We start from the raw sequence: 17,186 nt of genomic DNA on the forward strand, positions 1-17,186 counted from the left end.
TGTCACAACTGTGCAGCATCAACACAGGAAGTGGTTTAGAGTCTATCGAACCTGTTTGGCTGGCAGGAAGTGCTGCTGGTTTAGACGGGAAACTGAGCCCAACAGCCGCTGAACACAAACAACCACATGTATCCGTGTCAGACGACCCACAGATGGTGATGATGTTCCATTAAATATCATTCAATAAATATTCTACATCTTGTTGTCCTGGATGTATGAACTTCAGGGTTGATCCGAATAGTTGATAGAACTGGTGAATGGGACAGGCCCCAAGACAGAGTTGTGAAATGGATGTCTCAGCTTCCCATTATTATGATAGCATCAGATCATATGTCTCAATCAATGTTTTAAAAATTTTTTAAAAGAGGAAGGTGTGAAGAAATAAGAGCCGTCTGTGTAAAGGAAGGTACAGATGCAAACAATTCATATCTAGGCTAAATGAACAAATCAGAACCAAGCACGCATTTACATTCCATCTACAAAGAAAGAGTAGGCAAGTGGGTAGAACATTTGAAGACGTCCCCTGTTCCTTTCTGGCACTTTCAAAATGATTGAGTGAACTGACACACTTCCTGTGAGGTGGAGGAAACTTCAGACTTAACAACAGTTTTAGTTACCTAAACCATACACGTGAAGAGGTCCTGAGGATTTTACGAGGAGATATTCTTCCATGCAGCGGAGGAATTTAACAATACTCTGTTCAGGACAAGGGCCAGCAAGGCATTAAGAACATTACAGAGGGTGTGGGAGGATTTGAGGGAAAGTAAAAAGAGAACTCTTGGATAGGATGTCAAGGGGAAGAAGGGGAGAGGTGAGAGAGCAGAGAGACCAGTCAGAATACTAAAATACATGAAAAAAAAAACAGAGTTAGTGACACTGTGAAAGGAAGCAACCGTTGAGTGTGGGAGGTTGAGGGTGTGAAGACTCACAGCAAAGGAACTACGCACGAAGCAGTCAGACTGATGTTGCCGGATGACATTTTGGAACACAGAAATCAAAAAAAGAATCAAGAAAGAAAAACAAGTAATGTCCAGATTATCAGTCATCCTACGTGATCATCCTACGTGAGGGGACCTTAAGTAGGGAGGTAAAGACGATTTATTCCATTCTTGAAAACATTGAGAGGAGCAAGCTAAAAAAAGATACTCACAAAAACCAAGATGAAAATGGGCACAAACCAGGACGCTGAATCTGAGCCAGAAGCTAAACCGATTGCAGAGGAGACGGGCCCCACAGAGGAGGAGAAGGAGACACCTGCTGAGCATCCTCATGACGCCCCTCCTCCTGAGGACGTCGACCCTCTCAACACCTACAAGTGGCACACTGGAGCCAAGGCAGCAACCCTTGACGGGACGAAAGGAGAGGGTGGAGCCACAGCATCAACAACAATAGAGAAGATGGAGAAGACTTCCACCACCAAATGGAGTAATAAGATGCAGAACTGGCGGAAAGCCCTGAGCGAGGATCCCGGAGAAAGAGCCTCAACCATTGGACGAGGAGGGGAGACCCCCAGGCTGGAGAAGAACCCTACATCCAGGAAGAACCCCTTCAGAAGGGCCCAGTCTGAGCCTCCAGGGTTGCTGTTCACTACCCAGTCCCCCTCCTCTTCAGCCCAGGCAACATCGGGACCAGGGGCAAGCGCAGAGGCACCGGAACCATCCCCCACGGACACGCCACAGAAAGGGGGTGGAGGGGCACTGTTCAGGAAGTACATACGCACCGTCTCGCAGAAGCTCAAGAGGCCCCGGCTGCTGAGCAGAAACAGCACCCCGACCCTTCTACAAGGTGAAGGCACAGAATGACCACCATAAGCGGATTGCCTTGTTATCTGAATACACACCTAGCGCCACACATGACAATACCATGCTCTGTCTTCTGGTTTTTGAGACGTCCTACATCGCTGTATGTCAACCATTTTGAGTAGTTTTAAATTCTAGGTTTGAATTTGTATAGTTTAGTTAGTCTCTCGATTTTAGTCTAGTTTAGATTTTCCGTCATTTTCCTTCAGTGAAATGCTGACATCTGGTGTTGTATACATGGCATTTAGTGTGTGTCTAAGAACCCACGACGAAGGTAGACATGGTTAGTAAGCATTTTACACGTTAAAGAAGTGAGTTTGCATAAAACCAAAAGCATTATACTCAACCATACAGTCAGAGACCATTTTGAGTGGACTTTTCAGTCAGTCTATTCAAGTTGGAGACTAGAAAAAACCTGAAGATACAGATATGGATAAAAAAAACGTACAGAATGTGATATGATTTAGGAGAAGTTAATACAGCCATACTTAGATTAGAAAACAAACTGACACAGGATGTGTGAGAGTTGTGGTTCGTCACAGATGGGGAGCGAGGAGGGGCGGGGAGAAGATAGAATCAAAACAACAACTACGAATGGGAGTGGCCATGTGCACTGTGTCCGATAACGACATCATGCCATAATTACTCCGAATGAAAAACATCCAAGGGCCAGCGTGTGCACTCAATTACCCCCCCCCCCCCACCCAAATAATTATTGCTGGTTCCCTTAGACTATACTGTAATTAGGAAAACTCAATGTCAGACACAAAGATAGAGTATTGTTAAAATAACTGTGTCCAATCACAGAGGCATGACTAGGGTCATCAAAATGAGTCAAATTAGTGGCATCTATTGTAGACCATGTCATGCAACTGTAGTTAGTTGTGTCACACAGACAGTTCAGATAAAAAGGCCAGGATTTCAAGTGACTATTGGAGTGATTTGGTCCATCCCATTCTGTGCTGATCTAGTGTGCTGTTGTCATGGTGTGTGTGTGTGTATAGATGCGGGTGGGAGCGGGTTTGCAGCTGCGTCCCTAGAGCTAGCCAGGCTGTCATGGGCCCCTCCCCAGGACGTCCCCGTTTGGGACATCAACAACTGTGTCCTGGAGGACGGACAGATCTTCATCACCCCGGAGGAAGAGGTACACGACACAGACCAACAACAACACTGAAAATTACACCAACAACACTTAGGAATGCACTTCCATTAAACAACATGGAGTCAACACAACCTTAAAGCGTCGCATTTAACAGTTAGTACTATTACTGGGAGCACTGCACTCTCAATGGAAACTCACACTTGACTGTATGAAGTTGATAGTCACGGTTTCTCTCTAGGTTATTATGTGAGTGTGCATCTCTTCTACTCCCTCTCTCAGCCAGTGATGTGGACCCGGAACCGAGTCAGCAGCTGCCTGTCAAACCTCAGCATGCAGAACCTGGCAGATGTCAACATGGGTCAGTTCTCCAATACTGCCTCATGGTTTTAGACAGTAGGAGTGTCTAATAGGGTTCCCGGAACTGTGATCAATACCTTGATTTCTCGAATAGCTTTCCCAACGTCAACATCAGAGACGCAAAGGAGAGACAACAGTGAAGTCCATTTTCTCACCAAAATGGTTGATCCTCAGAAATACAGACAGCGCAAGACTGAGTCAGGGCTGTCTTTGCAAGGAGAACATCCAATCGGCAGCATCACAACCACTAGAGAGTCTAGCAGAGTAACGGTAGAGCAGGCACAGAGGAAATAGCTGACTTGATTATGCTTGTGAGTGGCTTTCAAATTGTTTCCTCAAAATTTTGGGGAGAGATACCATCGCATCTGTGTGTGTTCCAGAAGACCAGTCAGGGCTGGTTGAGAAGAAGCAGTGTCTGTAGCGTGGCTTTTCTCGTTCATGTTACTTCTATTAGTATTAGCTTGTGGACTTAGTCTGGCTATAGAATATTAGACACTGATTAGTTCTATGTGATGCCTACATTGGCGAGGCCCATTTGGTGAAGAGAGGAGAACCATGAGAGGTGAAACAGTGTTCACTCTTAAGTGTGATTAGGAGAAGCGGGTTCGACAGATCTCTCGCCCTCTCTCAATGATGGGATTTAGACGCTGGATTGCATGTGGAGGCACATTGGGTAAGCAAAGGATTAGATAGAAGTTCATTTGTACGGTCACAATTGCTATTGATTCAGACAAATATTGCACTTGACTATGTCTATGAAAGGAGAATATCAACAAAGGGGAATTTTTTACGAATGCGCTGAAGAAAAGTGATGTACTGTATGATGGCTTTAGTTACTGCCATAGGTAAATGTATTCTTTAAGCCCAAAAGAGTGTCTCAATGGTTGTTTTATTGACGTGGAGTGACATCACGGCTGATTAACTGCTCTGCAGTGGTACTCAGGGTTTTGGTAGTCTCTAAACCAAGTTCATCAATGTCTGAAATGAAGGCTGTACTTGCAAGGTTCCTGCTCTGTCTCGGCCACTAGATAAAAGCAATATCCGGCGTGACTGCCAGAACAGTTATCAATGGTTGACTCATTCTGACACTGAGCCTAGTCATCCCTCAACCATCTTACGTTAGACATGTCTTACTGTTGGAGAGACTTAAGCTAAAGTGGTTATCAATAGGATTTCAAAGCCGGCGTATTGACGTTCAGTTATACAGTACGTGTACTGTTCTAGATTAGTTATTCAAACTCAGTCGGAATAATCTTCAGCCCTGCAGCATCATCTATTTGAGCAGTTATTTGTTCGGTCTTCAGAGGAAATGCAGAGAGGGGGGAAATGACTACACTTCCCCTGGTGGTTTCAGAGGACTGCAATTTAGTTCGGGGAGATTAGATCAACCACTGGTTGTCTCTCCACAATGGTTTCCAAATGAACAGGAAAATGTACACACGTATGTATGTGAGACGTGAGTGATATGTAACAAGATATACAGTAGGTCTCCATATGAAGCAACAATAACAGAGACTACCCACAATGCCCACTTCCCGCCCGAGACGCTCTGATAAAAGGTTGCCATTTAGGGGAGGGATCATGTCAAGCCAGAACTGTGTTTACATATTTACATGCTAACTCTGTGTATCTCCTGGACCTGCAGAATGCAGCCCCGACCACATGGCCCCCACTGGAGGCCCCAGACCGAAGGGCCAAGATGGAGGAGTGAGGGTGAGCACTGCATACTCCACAGACAAAACACTGTTATTACATGATTCATGACAGCTCTGGATTTCCTGACGATTCTGTATGACTTAGGGCCTGCTAATCAGTATGCCCCTGGGGATGAATTGAACTTCATCTACCCATCTCTCCCTCCCCCCTCTTTAATTGTCTTCTTCCTGCCCTCTGTCTCAAGGGGCTGATCAAGCGGCGTTTCTATGGTGGAGCCATGCGAAAGACCATTGGGTTGAACAAAGGGAGCAGGTATGCGGTCAGTCTCATAGTGCTCTTGGTGTGTAAGGCAGGCTGTTCCTCCTTGACTCCTCTCGTCTCCTCCTCCCTGTCTGTTCAGCAGGCTCTATGGCTCACGGGAGTCCGTGTCCATCCCAGTCAGCGCTGCAGGAAACCTGGATCTGAGCGCCGATACCAGTACGGTCATCAGGCCTGTACACAGTTCCATCCTGGGGGAGAAGTACTGCTTTGAGGTAGAGCTGACCTATAACACCTGCATTGCTTGCTGTTTGGGGTTTTAGGATGGGTTTATGTACAGCATTTTGTGACATCAGCTGATGTAAGAAGGGCTTTATGAATAAATTTGATTGAAATTTGATTCTATACTCGTCCCATGTCTTAAAGTGATTTGACCAGGTTCATGTTAAATACTGCCCAATAACATCTTTGCTTCACGCTGTCCTGTCATGTATTGACTGCTGGCAATTTCCACCTTCATATTGACGTCCTAGGTGATAAACGCAGAGAACAACCACTGTTTTGGGTGCACCTCAGCTGCTGAGCGAGACCGCTGGATAGAGGACCTGAGACGGGCTGCTCAGCCAAATAAGGTAAAGAAACTATTTCAAAATATTCATCTTCAATACCAATTAAAGGAGAAGTTTGATTTGGTTATAAAAAATATTTGATTTATTTATGTAAATGGCATGTTATAGAAGGGTCCAGACACCTTTGGTATTGCACTTGTTTTTGAGAAACTTATCCCAAACAGCAAATCATTTCCTCATCCTTGTTATATATTATGGGGGCCCGAAAAAACAAACAATGGCTCCAAAATCACCCAAATATGTCCTTTTAGAAACAGCAAATCTCTCAGTGTAGTGATGCAGGTCTTTAAATGTTGTACACATGAAGTTGTCATTCCAAAGTTGATCCGCAACGTTATATTCCCTTTTGTGGGACTCAAGTGGTTTCGCCTATCCAGCTGTTCCATTCTTCATGTACGCTGATTCTACAGGTAACTGCCATCATAAATTGTCTTAATAGGGCGTTGGGCCACCACGAGCCGCCAGAACAGCTTCAATGCGCCTTGGCATAGATTCTACAAGTGTCTGGAACATGCTTTCAATATACAGTACTTTGTATCCCTCATAAGTTTTTACATTTTATTTTGGCAGTTACTTATAGAATGGAGAGGAACCACTGGAGTCACAAAATGGAATATTACAAAAGAAATTGATATTTTTGTACAAAAGAAAACATATCCTTTAATGTATGCCACATTTCCATGATATCCTAGGAATCCATATGGTATACTCACTGATTGACGTTCTAACATGTTCTGCCTCCGTTAGGACAACTGTGAGAGGACAGAGAACTCCCTCAGTCTGTGGGTGAACGAGGCCAAGGACTTGCTCCCCAAGAGGCGATACTACTGCGAGCTGCACCTGGATGGCACCCTGTTCGCCCGCACCAGCAGCCGAGCCGTGGGCAAGTCTTCCCATCACTCCAGTTTAGCTGGTGATGGGTCCTCTGGTGGGGTGCTCGGGGGCAGCGCCGGGGTGGTCGGAGGCTGCCAGCTGTTCTGGGGAGAGTTTTTTGAGCTGGACAACTTGCCGTCGGTCTCCCAGATCACCCTGCACCTCTTCCGCGACGAGGAACCCAAGAAGAAGCGTCACTCCCGGGATGAGTCCACCCTGCATCCCCTTGGCAGTGTGGCCATATCCCTGGCCGACATCCGTGGAAGGGCCTTCCAGGAGAAGTGGCACCCGATCACTCCCTACAAGGCGTCTGGTGCCGGTGGGACGAAGGAGCAGCTGGGGCCCCAAGCGTCGCTCCGTGTCAAGGCGCGCTTTCAGAACCTGCAGGTGCTGCCCATCGAGAGGTATAAGGAGTTTGCAGAGTTTGTGACAGTGGACTATGTGGGCCTGTGCAGGAACCTGCAGCCACTGCTGTCAGTCAGGAAGAAGGAGGAACTAGCCGGGGCACTGGTCCACGTCTTGCAAAGCATTGGCAAGGCCAAGGTAAGAAAACAAAGGGGTGAACGCTGCTTCATGATAAGCATTTAAAGTAGACCTTTACAATAGTCAGCTAGTCATAACTTGCTAAAAGCGCTTATTCTGTGTGTTTATGTTCCAGGAGTTCCTTATCGAGTTGGGTAGTGCAGAGGTGGAACGCCTTGGGGAGAAAGAGGCATTGATCTTCAGGGAGAACACGCTGGCCACCAAGGCCATTGATGAGTACATGAAGCTGGTGGGCCAGAAGTACCTCATCGACACCCTGGGTAAGGAATATCTGTGGAAATACAATTTTTCGCCCTGGGTAACAGTGGATCTGTTTTAACACTTTTTTAGACCTTCCTCTTAGAAACTGTTATGGAACACTGTGCCATTGCTCTTCTTACAGGGGAATTCATCACTCGACTGTATGCCTCAGTAGAGAGCTGTGAAGTAGACCCTCTCAAATGCCCCGCCTCTGAGCTGTCAAACAACCAGCGGCACCTGAAGGAGAGCTGTGAGGAGGCAGTGCAGAAAATCACTGAGATGCACGGGTGAGGGACAAAGAGACATGATGGGAAACAATATATAAAGATAGAAAATGGAGAGAGCAGTCTTAGCCAGAAGAATGCTATCAAATGAATGCTGATTCATGTTCACTCACAGGAAATACTAGGCTGCAATTGACCACTCTCGCCACCGTTTACCTCACAGGTCTTTCCCTGAAGAGCTGAACAGGATCTTCTCCAGCTGGGTGGAGCTGTGCGAGAAGCAGGGACGACCTGAAATTGGCCAGCGCCTCATCTCCGCCTCGCTATTCCTCCGTTTTCTGTGTCCCGCCATCCTCAGCCCCTCCCTGTTTGGTCTGACACAGCCCTATCCAGAGCCGGCCACCCTGCGCACCCTCACCTTCACAGCCAAGGTCATCCAGAACCTAGCCAACTTCACCCTGTGAGTTAATTCTTCAAACTATATGGTCCAAGTCAAGAATTTTTAATATATTTTTATTTCACCTTTATTTAACCAGGTAGGCCAGTTGAGAACAAGTTCTCATTTACAACTGCGACCTGGCCAAGATAAAGCAAAGCACTGTGACAGAAACAACAACACAGAGACACACACACACACACACAGTGTGTGCAAATGGCATGAGGTGGTAAGGCAATAAGTAGGCCACAGTAGCAAAGTAATTACAATTTCGCAGATTAACACTGGAGTGATAGATGAGCAGATGAAGATGAGCAGATGATGGTGTGTAAGTAGTGATACTAGTGTGCAAAAGCGCAGCAAAGTAAATAAAACAATATGGGGGTGAGGTAGGTAGATTGGGTGGGCTATTTACAGATGGACTATGTACAGCTGCAGCAATCGGTTAGCTGCTCAGATAGCTGATGTTTAAAGTTAGTGAGGGAAATGTAAGTCTCCAGCTTCAGCGAATTTTGCAATTTGTTTAAGTCACTGGCAGCAGAGAACTGGAAGAAAAGGCGGCCAAAGTAGGTGTTGGCTTTGGGAATGACCAGTGAGATATACCTGCTGGAGCACGTACAAACGGGTGGGTGTTGTTATCGTGACCAGTGAGCTGAGATAAGGCGGAGCCTTATCTAGCATAGACTTATAGATGACCTGGAGCCAGTGGGTCTGGCGACGAATATGTAGCGAGGGCCAACCGACTAGAGCATACAGGTCGCAGTGGTGGGTGGTATAAGGCGCTTTGGTAACAAAACGTATGGCACTGTGATAGACTACATCCAATTTGCTGAGTAGAGACTTGGAAGCTATTTTGTAGATGACATCGCCGAAGTCAAGGATCAGCAGGATAGTCAGTTTTACTAGGTTAAGTTTGGCGGCGGGAGTGAAGGAGGCGAAATAGAAAGCCGATTCTAGATTTGATTTTGGATTGGAGATGTTTGATATTAGTCTGGAAGGAGAGTTTACAGTCTAGCCAGACACCAAGGTATTTGTAGTTGTCCACGTATTCTAGGTCAGAACCGTCCAGAGTAGTGATGCTAGTCGGGCGAGCGGATGTGGGCAGCGAACGGTTGAAAAGCATGCATTTGGTTTTGCTAGCATTTAAGAGCAGTTGGAGGCCACAGAAGGAGTGTTGTATGGCATTGAAGCTCGTTTGGAGGTTAGTTAACACAGTGTCCAAAGAAGGGCCAGATGTATACAGAATGGTGTCGTCTGCGTAGAGGTGGATCAGGGAATCACTCGCGGCAAGAGCGACATCGTTGATATATACAGAGAAAAGAGTCGGTCCGAGAATTGAACCCTGTGGTACACCCATAGAGACTGCCAGAGGTCCGGACAACAGGCCCCGATTTTACACACTGAACTCTGTCTGCGAAGTAGTTGGTGAACCAGACGAGGCAGTCATTTGAGAAACCATGGCTATTGAGTCTGCTGATAAGAATAAACATCTTCTCTCCATATTCCCAAACAAGGCGTTCCCTCCTCCAACACTAACCCATTCCCCATCCTCTTCCATTAACAGGTTTGGGGAGAAGGAGGAGTACATGCTGTTCATGAATGACTTCCTGCAGCAGCACTGGGAGAGGATGAGGTGCTTCCTTCAGACAGTGTCCAGCCCAGACATAGAGATATCAATGACATCCTTCGATGGCTATGTTGACTTGCCTCTGCGTCTGGCTGTCCTACACAGCCTGCTGGTCGACATAATTTCCCCAATGAAGCAGGTAGGCATAAATCAACTAAATCAAAGGCAAGGGTTATGCTATGACATTCTTGTACTCCTGCTACCAGTCACTTTTCAGCCCTGTTTACATGTATATCCGTCTATCGCACCTACACTGACACTCTTGCTATAGCGAAGACGCAGGGAGTTAGGAAACAAGTGCAGTGTCAGTTTAATGATAACAAAACATGGAACAAGAAGCATCTAACAAGGAAATAGAAACAATACTACCTGATGACTGACAGAAAGAGTGTTAGATTTAAAAAAGTCCAGGTGTGACTGACAATGCTGGCCAGGGGGACGGCCCCAAGGGCGAGGAGTGGGCTCGTCCGGAAGGTGAGACTATACTCCGCAGAGGTCTGGGCACCTTGCAGGAGTTGGAGTAGTTGCCCTCCGGTGGATGGTCGAGGACCGCCCTGAACAGAGCCATGAGCCCCTCGTAGGAACCCAGCTCTTCCTCTCCTCTCTCCCAGACGGCCATAGCCCACTCCAACACCCGCCCAGTCAGCAGAGAAATGACCGTGGAAACCTTGGACCTCTCAGTGGTGGGGGTTCCCGTCTGATGAGCAAAATAGAGGGAGCACTGGAGTAGGAAGACATGGCATTTGGATGGCATCCCATCTTATTTGTCCAGAAGGGACAGTTGGGCATCGCTGACCTGGGCAGACTGCTGGGTAGGCTGGGAGACTGGCTTGCCGGGATGAATCATGGTAGAAGGCCCTCCGTTATTTGAAAGTGAATCCTCTCGGGTGGTGTTGAGGTGGTGGAGGACTCGGAGGACCTCATCCATAGTTGCACCCAGTTGCGCCAGCTGATCGGGGTGTTGACGGAGTACAAAACAAGAGAAGAGAAGCGTCTAACAAGGAAACATAAACAATACTATTTGATGACTGACATAAACAGAGTGCTAGATAAATGGTAAGTAATCAAGGTAGTAATGAAGGGGCGCAGGTGTGCGTAATGATGGGCAGCCAGGACCGGTGGTTAGTAAACCAGCGATGTCGAGCACGGAACGGGGGAGAGGGAGTAGACCTGACACTATCGTACACACACACACACACGCACACCCACCCACCTCCACTTATGCTGCTGCCACTGTTTACTATTATTATTTATCCTGCTACCAGTCACTTCTCATAATCCATGCCTATATGTACATATCTACCTCAAATACTCCAGTATCACTGCACATTGTAAAATCTCTTATTTTTATTAGTTGTGCTATAGTTTCTACCAGCATGCATGTGTTTCACCAGAGGAAGAAAAAAAATACTCGAGACCACCTTTACTCCACACACATAGATGCGTACAAAGCTCTCCCTCACACTCAATTTGGCAAATATGACAATAATTATATCCTCCTGATTCCTGCTTAAAAGCAAAAACTCAAGCAGAAAGTATCAGTGACTCTCCCAATACAGAAGTGGTCAGATGATGCGGATGCTAAGCTACAGGACTGTTTTGCAAGCACAGATTGGAATATGTTTTGTGATTCATCCGATGGCATTGAGGAGTACACCACATCAGTCACTGTCTGACGGTTGTCGGATATGGCAGGGCTTGCAAACTACAAAGGTAAGCCCAGCCGCGAGCTGCCCAGTGACGCGAGCCTACCAGACAAGCTAAATGTCTTCTGTGCTCACTTCAAGGCTAGCAACACTGACCATGTTCCAGACGACTATGTGATCACCTTCTCCGTAGCCAATGTCGTTAAGACCTTAAAACAGGTCAACATTCACAAGGCCGCAGGGCCAGACGGATTACAAGAATGCCTTTTCAGAGCATGCGCTGACAAACTGGCAAGTGTTTTCACTGACATTTTCAACCTCTCCCTGACCAAGTCTGTAATATATACATGTTTCAAGCAGACCACCATAGTCCCTGTTCCCAAGAACGCCAAGGTAACCTGCCTAAATGACTACCGCTCCGTAGTACTCACGTCTGTAGCTATGAAGTGTTTTAAAAGGCTGGTCATTGCTCACATCAACACCATCATCCCAGAAACCCTAGACCCACTACAATTCGCATACTGCTCCAACAGATCCACAGATGACGCAATCTCTATTGCACTCCACACTGCCACCTGGACAAAAGGAACACCTATTTAAGAATGGTGTTCATTGACTACAGCTCAGCGTTCAACACCATAGTGCCCTCAAAGGTCATGATTAAGCTAAGGACTAAACACATCCTTCTGTAACTGGATGCTGGACTTCCTGACAGGTGGCCTGTCAGGAAGGGTAGGCAACAACAACACATCTGCCACGCTGATCCTCAACATGCGAGCCCCTCAGGAGTGGGTGTTTAGTCCCCTCATGTACTCCCTGTTCACACACGAAAGCATGGGCACACACACACACACCATCATTAAGATTGCCGACAAGACAACAGTGGTAGGCCTGATCTCCGAAAATGATGAGACAGCCTATAGGGAGGAGGTTAGAGACCTGGCTGTGTGTTGCCAGGACAACAACCTTTCCCTCAACGTGATCAAGACAAAGGAGCTGATCGTGGACTACAGGAAAAGGAGGGCCAAGAACAACCCCATTCACACCGATGGGGCTGTAGTGAAGCAGTTTGTGAGCTATCATGGTCCAAGCACACCAAGACAGTCATGAAGAGGGCACGACAAAGCCTATTCCCCCTCAGGAGACTGAAAAGATTTGGCATGGGTCCTCAGATCCTCAAAAAGTTCTACAGCTGCACCATTGAGAGCATCCTGACTGGTTGCATCACCGCTTGGTATGGCAACTGATCGGCATTTGACAGCAAGACGCTACATAGGGTAGAGTGTACAGCCCAGTGCATCACTGGGGCCAAGCTTCCTGCCATCCAGGACCTCTATACCATGCGGTGTCAGAGGAAGGCCCTAAAAATTGTCAAAGACTCCAGCCACCCAAGTCATAGACTGTTCTCTCTGCTACTGCAAGGCAAATCTAGGTCTAAAAGGCTCCTTAACAGCTTCTACCCCCAAGCCATAAGACTGCTAAACAGTTAATCAAATAGCTACTCTGACTATTTGCATTGACCCCCTTTTTTACGCTGCTGCTACGCGCAGTTTAGTATCTATGCATTGTCACTTTACCCCTACTTACATGTACATTACCTCAACCTGTACACACGCACATTGACTCTGTACCGGTACCCCCCTGGATAAAGCCTCGTTATTGTTACTTTATTGTGTTACTTTTTCTTTTTTTTTTAATTCTTTTTGTAGCAAATATTTCCTTCCTTACTTAAAAGCTATTGTTGGTTAAGGGCTTGTAAGTAAGCATTTCACGGTAAGGTCTACTGTAATGGTCAATGTGTAGCTGGTGCAGAGGAGTCAGGCGCAGGACACCAAAGATGATTAAATAAAAGTAACTTTACTCAAAGTCATCAAAATACAAGAGAATAGCAAGCCCACAATACGGTCCACGATACAACAAACACTCACTCACAACCAAACATGGGGAACAGAGGGTTAATAAACATGTAATTGGGTGAGTGAAACCAGGTGTGTAAGACATAGACAAAACAAATGGAAAATGAAAAGTGGATCGGCGGTGGCTAGAAGGACGATGACGTCGACCGCCGAACGCCGCCCGAACAAGCAGAGGGACCGACTTCGGCGGAAGTCGTGACATCTACACCTGATGTATTTGACGCGTGTGACAAATACAGTTTCATTTAATATTGAATACTGCCGTGTTGGGTAGTGCTTGCAAAATAAGCATTTCGCTGTATGTGACAAATGTGACAAATAAAACTTGAAACGAAGCTGAAACCTCCCATGGTAAGGTTTAGTGGTAGCTAACATGCTGTTCGTTCATATTTCTTCCTCAGGACACCATAGACAAATTGCACCCTCTGCCTTCAATCCTGAACCAGATTACAGAATCTCTGGGCCCAGATGCTCTACGGATTACTGTTAGCAGGTGAGGTTGGCGAGAGCACTTCTGCATGTGTATTGCACATAAGCATTTTTGTAGACCTACTTGTGTGCGTACATAGTTTCACAATCTTTTTATCGTCTCGCTTTATTGTCCTGATTTTTCTTTTTTACAACAGCAACATTGGTCATTCCAAGCCGACCTACGTGCCCCCTAAAGACCTGGGCAAGTACAGCCCTCTGCACAACTCCATGCAGCAGCTGCCTATGGATGCGAAGGGCGGCCAGCGGAAAGAAAGCTTTCAGGGGGTCAAGCGAGACAGGATGAGTGCCAGAGAGAGGAAGCCAGTATCCAGGACCCAGAGTGCTCCGCACAGACGGCAGATGGACCCTAAACAGCAACTGAGGAGACAGAGCAGCACTGAAAATCTGCCGCTGGAGGACCAAGAGGCAGAGCAGGAAGCCAACCCTCCACTTGATATCTCATCACCACAGAACGTGAGTATGGAAATCTTGGTCATGTGGTTTCAATTGTCAACATTCAAACATTCTATTTTATGTTGACATTCTCCTCATGAAGTACATGGTTCATCGTCATAACCTGGCATTGCCATGTGGTTGTTCTGTTGAGAGTCGATGGGTGGGAGGAGTGATTGAATCTCATGAAAGCATCCCCTCTTCTTGTGTCAGAGCGTCGGTGTAAAGGCTCCTCCTGCTCCAGTGCCTTGGATCAAAGTGTCCCAGAGCAAAGAGACATACGAGCGGAAGGTGGAGAATGAAGATATCAACCTACTGGACAGGGTGGGTTCACCTTCATATTATTTATCATCCAGTAATGCTGCTCCTTTCGCATTGATTACTTCAGCTCATCAAAGAAATACTGCAATTCCCGGGTGGCGCAGTGGTCTAGGGCACTGCATCACAGTGCTAACTGCGCCACCAGAGTCTCTGGGTTCGCGCCCAGGCTCTGTCGCAGCCGGCCGCGACCGGGAGGTCCGTGGGGCGACGCACAATTGGCATAGCGTCGTCCGGGGTAGGGAGGGTTTGGCCGGTAGGGATATCCTTGTCTCATCGCGCTCCAGCGACTCCTGTGGCGTGCCGGGCGCAATGCGCGCCAACCAAGGGGGCCGGGTACACGGTGTTTCCTCCGACACATTGGTGCGGCTGGCTTCCGGGTTGGAGGCGCGCTGTGTTAAGAAGCAGTACGGCTGGTTGGGTTGTGCTTCGGAGGACGCATGGCTTTCGACCTTCGTCTCTCCCGAGCCCGTACGGGAGTTGTAGCGATGAGACAAGGTAGTAATTACTAGCGATTGGATACCACGAAAAATTGGGGAGAAAATGGGATAAAAAAAAAGAAAAGAAAAAAAAAAAAAAAAAAAAGAAATACTGCAATGATGAAATTGCTTGATCGCCATGATGTCGATTTGTGATCTAACCAGCATGCACAGGAGCTGTCGGAGCTCCGCCTGGGGGTGGAGCAGGTGACAGAGCGTGAGTTGGAGATGGCCAAGCGGCTGGAGGACTTCATTGTCCAAAGTCAAGATCAGAATGCAGTCTTGTTGGCCGAGGTTAACGAACTGCGGAATCTTCTGGCTGTCCGTGAGGAACAGCTCGCCAGCGCCACTTTCAGGTGAGACAGCGGAGTAGGAGATACAGATCGAAATGTCATCAAATGACATTCACAACCTTTCAAATGAATGAGAGTTTATTTGGTTTGAAGATTAACTAAAATGCCATTGTTAATCGGCGTCATAGGCTGGGGGTTATCGAGGAGGAGAGGGAGGAGGATGAGAGGAAGCTGAACGTCGCCGTGGCAGCAGCTGAGCGAATGAACGTACTGGTAAGACTGGAGATATCTACCACAATCATTAAGATTAAGATGAGTCGTGACGAGTGTTTAGGCTACATATTCATTTTCATTTCTCTTACCTGGTAACATGACTTGAAAAACAAATCTAAATGTAGCCGTGTGTTCTTAGGAGGAGCAGTTTGCAGACCTGCTGAAGGACAGGCACCAGCTCAGTGGAGACTACACCGGTGACCAGAGCAACACACAGTACCCTGGGATCGGTGCCAATCATGTCAACGGCATCTGAAGTCAGGCTGGCAGCACAGAGTTGTAATATAGACATATGCTTAGCTTAGTCCCCATAGCTTTCACGTTCTTCCAAATACAAAACCCTCCAGAATTATGTTGTTTTGCCTGAAGGGTGGCTTACTTTCAGAAATTCAGATACTGTATGATGCTTTTCTCATGAGAAAACTGAGTAAATGTATGCATGAATCTTAACTTGTGTCCAATTGGGGGGAAAAAAACAGAAATGAACTAAAAAGTCACAGGTATGCTAAACCTGTCTAACATTGCACTTACTGTGTACACTGTACTTGAAATATTTGTGGAACATTAGTTGATTTGACAGGAACAGACTGATCTAATTTGAGTGTAGAAACCTAAACATCAATAATAGCCTACGGCAAGAACAATTTCCCTCTGCAGTTTAACAAAATGAATGTAAGGATACCCACACCTTGATATGTAATTAAATACATCGTTGTACTCTTTTGATTCGCCACTTCTTGGAATGTTGTCCATTTTCCATCCATTTTGAATGCAGATTTACAATTTCTGTGAACTTAATTAAAAACTCGAATAAACAATGTACGGTTCAGTGTTTGTGTGAACTTGTGTTGTGTGTGTGCCTATGTGGTCTACTTGGTAAGAATGACTAAATTACTATTGCTAAATAACAAAGTAAACTGATGAGAATGTCCATGTAAGGAGTCAGAGAATAGTTCAATTGGTTTATTAGAGAGTATGTGCAGGTATACGCCGTATACCCACTTTTTTATGGGCATTGTGTATACTCACTTCTTAATCCCCACTGATGCGTATCAAAGTAGTGTAGTGGAGGTATACGCTGTATCTATTAATAAGGCTGATGAAACAAATCAGAATGTCTAACTTAAAATGTTGATATAGTATTATTTCTTCACATTTTAAGCGCAGCAATGTACACCAGGCAGTCGGCATACGGACAAGTGTTCCAAAATGCAATTTGCGGTTTCATGGACAGAGACGAAATATATGTTCGAAATTTATGAAGAAAAGGGTTCTAAAGATGCAACAACTATCATGGGTTGCTAATATGACTAGGATAATGCCTTTTAACCACTAGACAATTAAATAAAGTTTATTTGAAAAACCAATAGAAACGGAGAGCGCATATGTAAGTCTTAAATTAAGTCTAACCATGTTTCTATGGTGGGATTTTGGCTATAGGCTACTTTGAAGCAAGTTAAGACATGCCTCATAATATGAAGTAAAACGTCCAGGTTTCAAACAATTAAGGAACAAGAAAAATATAGCGATGCTAATGATAGGCCAAACCGTCTTCTGGTAAAAAGATATTCTGGTAAAGAGATCTTCTGTTGA

The 17,186-nt window shown here is 46.2% G+C and overlaps 1 protein-coding gene across 4 annotated transcripts; it reads left to right on the forward strand.

The window, feature by feature from the left end:
* Window positions 1–571: 571 nt before the first annotated feature.
* Window positions 572–16,415, forward strand: LOC129839569 (ras GTPase-activating protein nGAP-like). Of its 4 annotated transcripts, none has more exons than XM_055907094.1 (18): window positions 572–1,785; window positions 2,804–2,943; window positions 3,181–3,259; window positions 4,904–4,971; window positions 5,159–5,226; window positions 5,315–5,447; window positions 5,706–5,804; window positions 6,549–7,217; window positions 7,333–7,477; window positions 7,600–7,744; window positions 7,905–8,141; window positions 9,682–9,883; window positions 13,708–13,799; window positions 13,933–14,251; window positions 14,444–14,554; window positions 15,193–15,383; window positions 15,509–15,593; window positions 15,733–16,415. In XM_055907094.1, exons 1-18 carry the CDS (start codon window positions 1,161–1,163, stop codon window positions 15,847–15,849), a joined length of 3,525 nt encoding a protein of 1,174 aa, XP_055763069.1. In that variant the 5' UTR covers window positions 572–1,160; the 3' UTR covers window positions 15,850–16,415. The 4 variants fall into 4 exon arrangements, with proteins under 4 accessions (XP_055763069.1, XP_055763070.1, XP_055763071.1 ...); XM_055907095.1 differs by having other exon boundaries at window positions 5,318–5,447; XM_055907096.1 differs by lacking the exons at window positions 572–1,785; window positions 2,804–2,943; window positions 3,181–3,259 and adding an exon at window positions 3,625–3,931.
* Window positions 16,416–17,186: the final 771 nt, after the last annotated feature.

The sequence above is a fragment of the Salvelinus fontinalis genome, chromosome 40, assembly GCF_029448725.1.
Source record: "Salvelinus fontinalis isolate EN_2023a chromosome 40, ASM2944872v1, whole genome shotgun sequence".
NCBI classification, from domain to species: Eukaryota; Metazoa; Chordata; class Actinopteri; order Salmoniformes; family Salmonidae; genus Salvelinus; species Salvelinus fontinalis.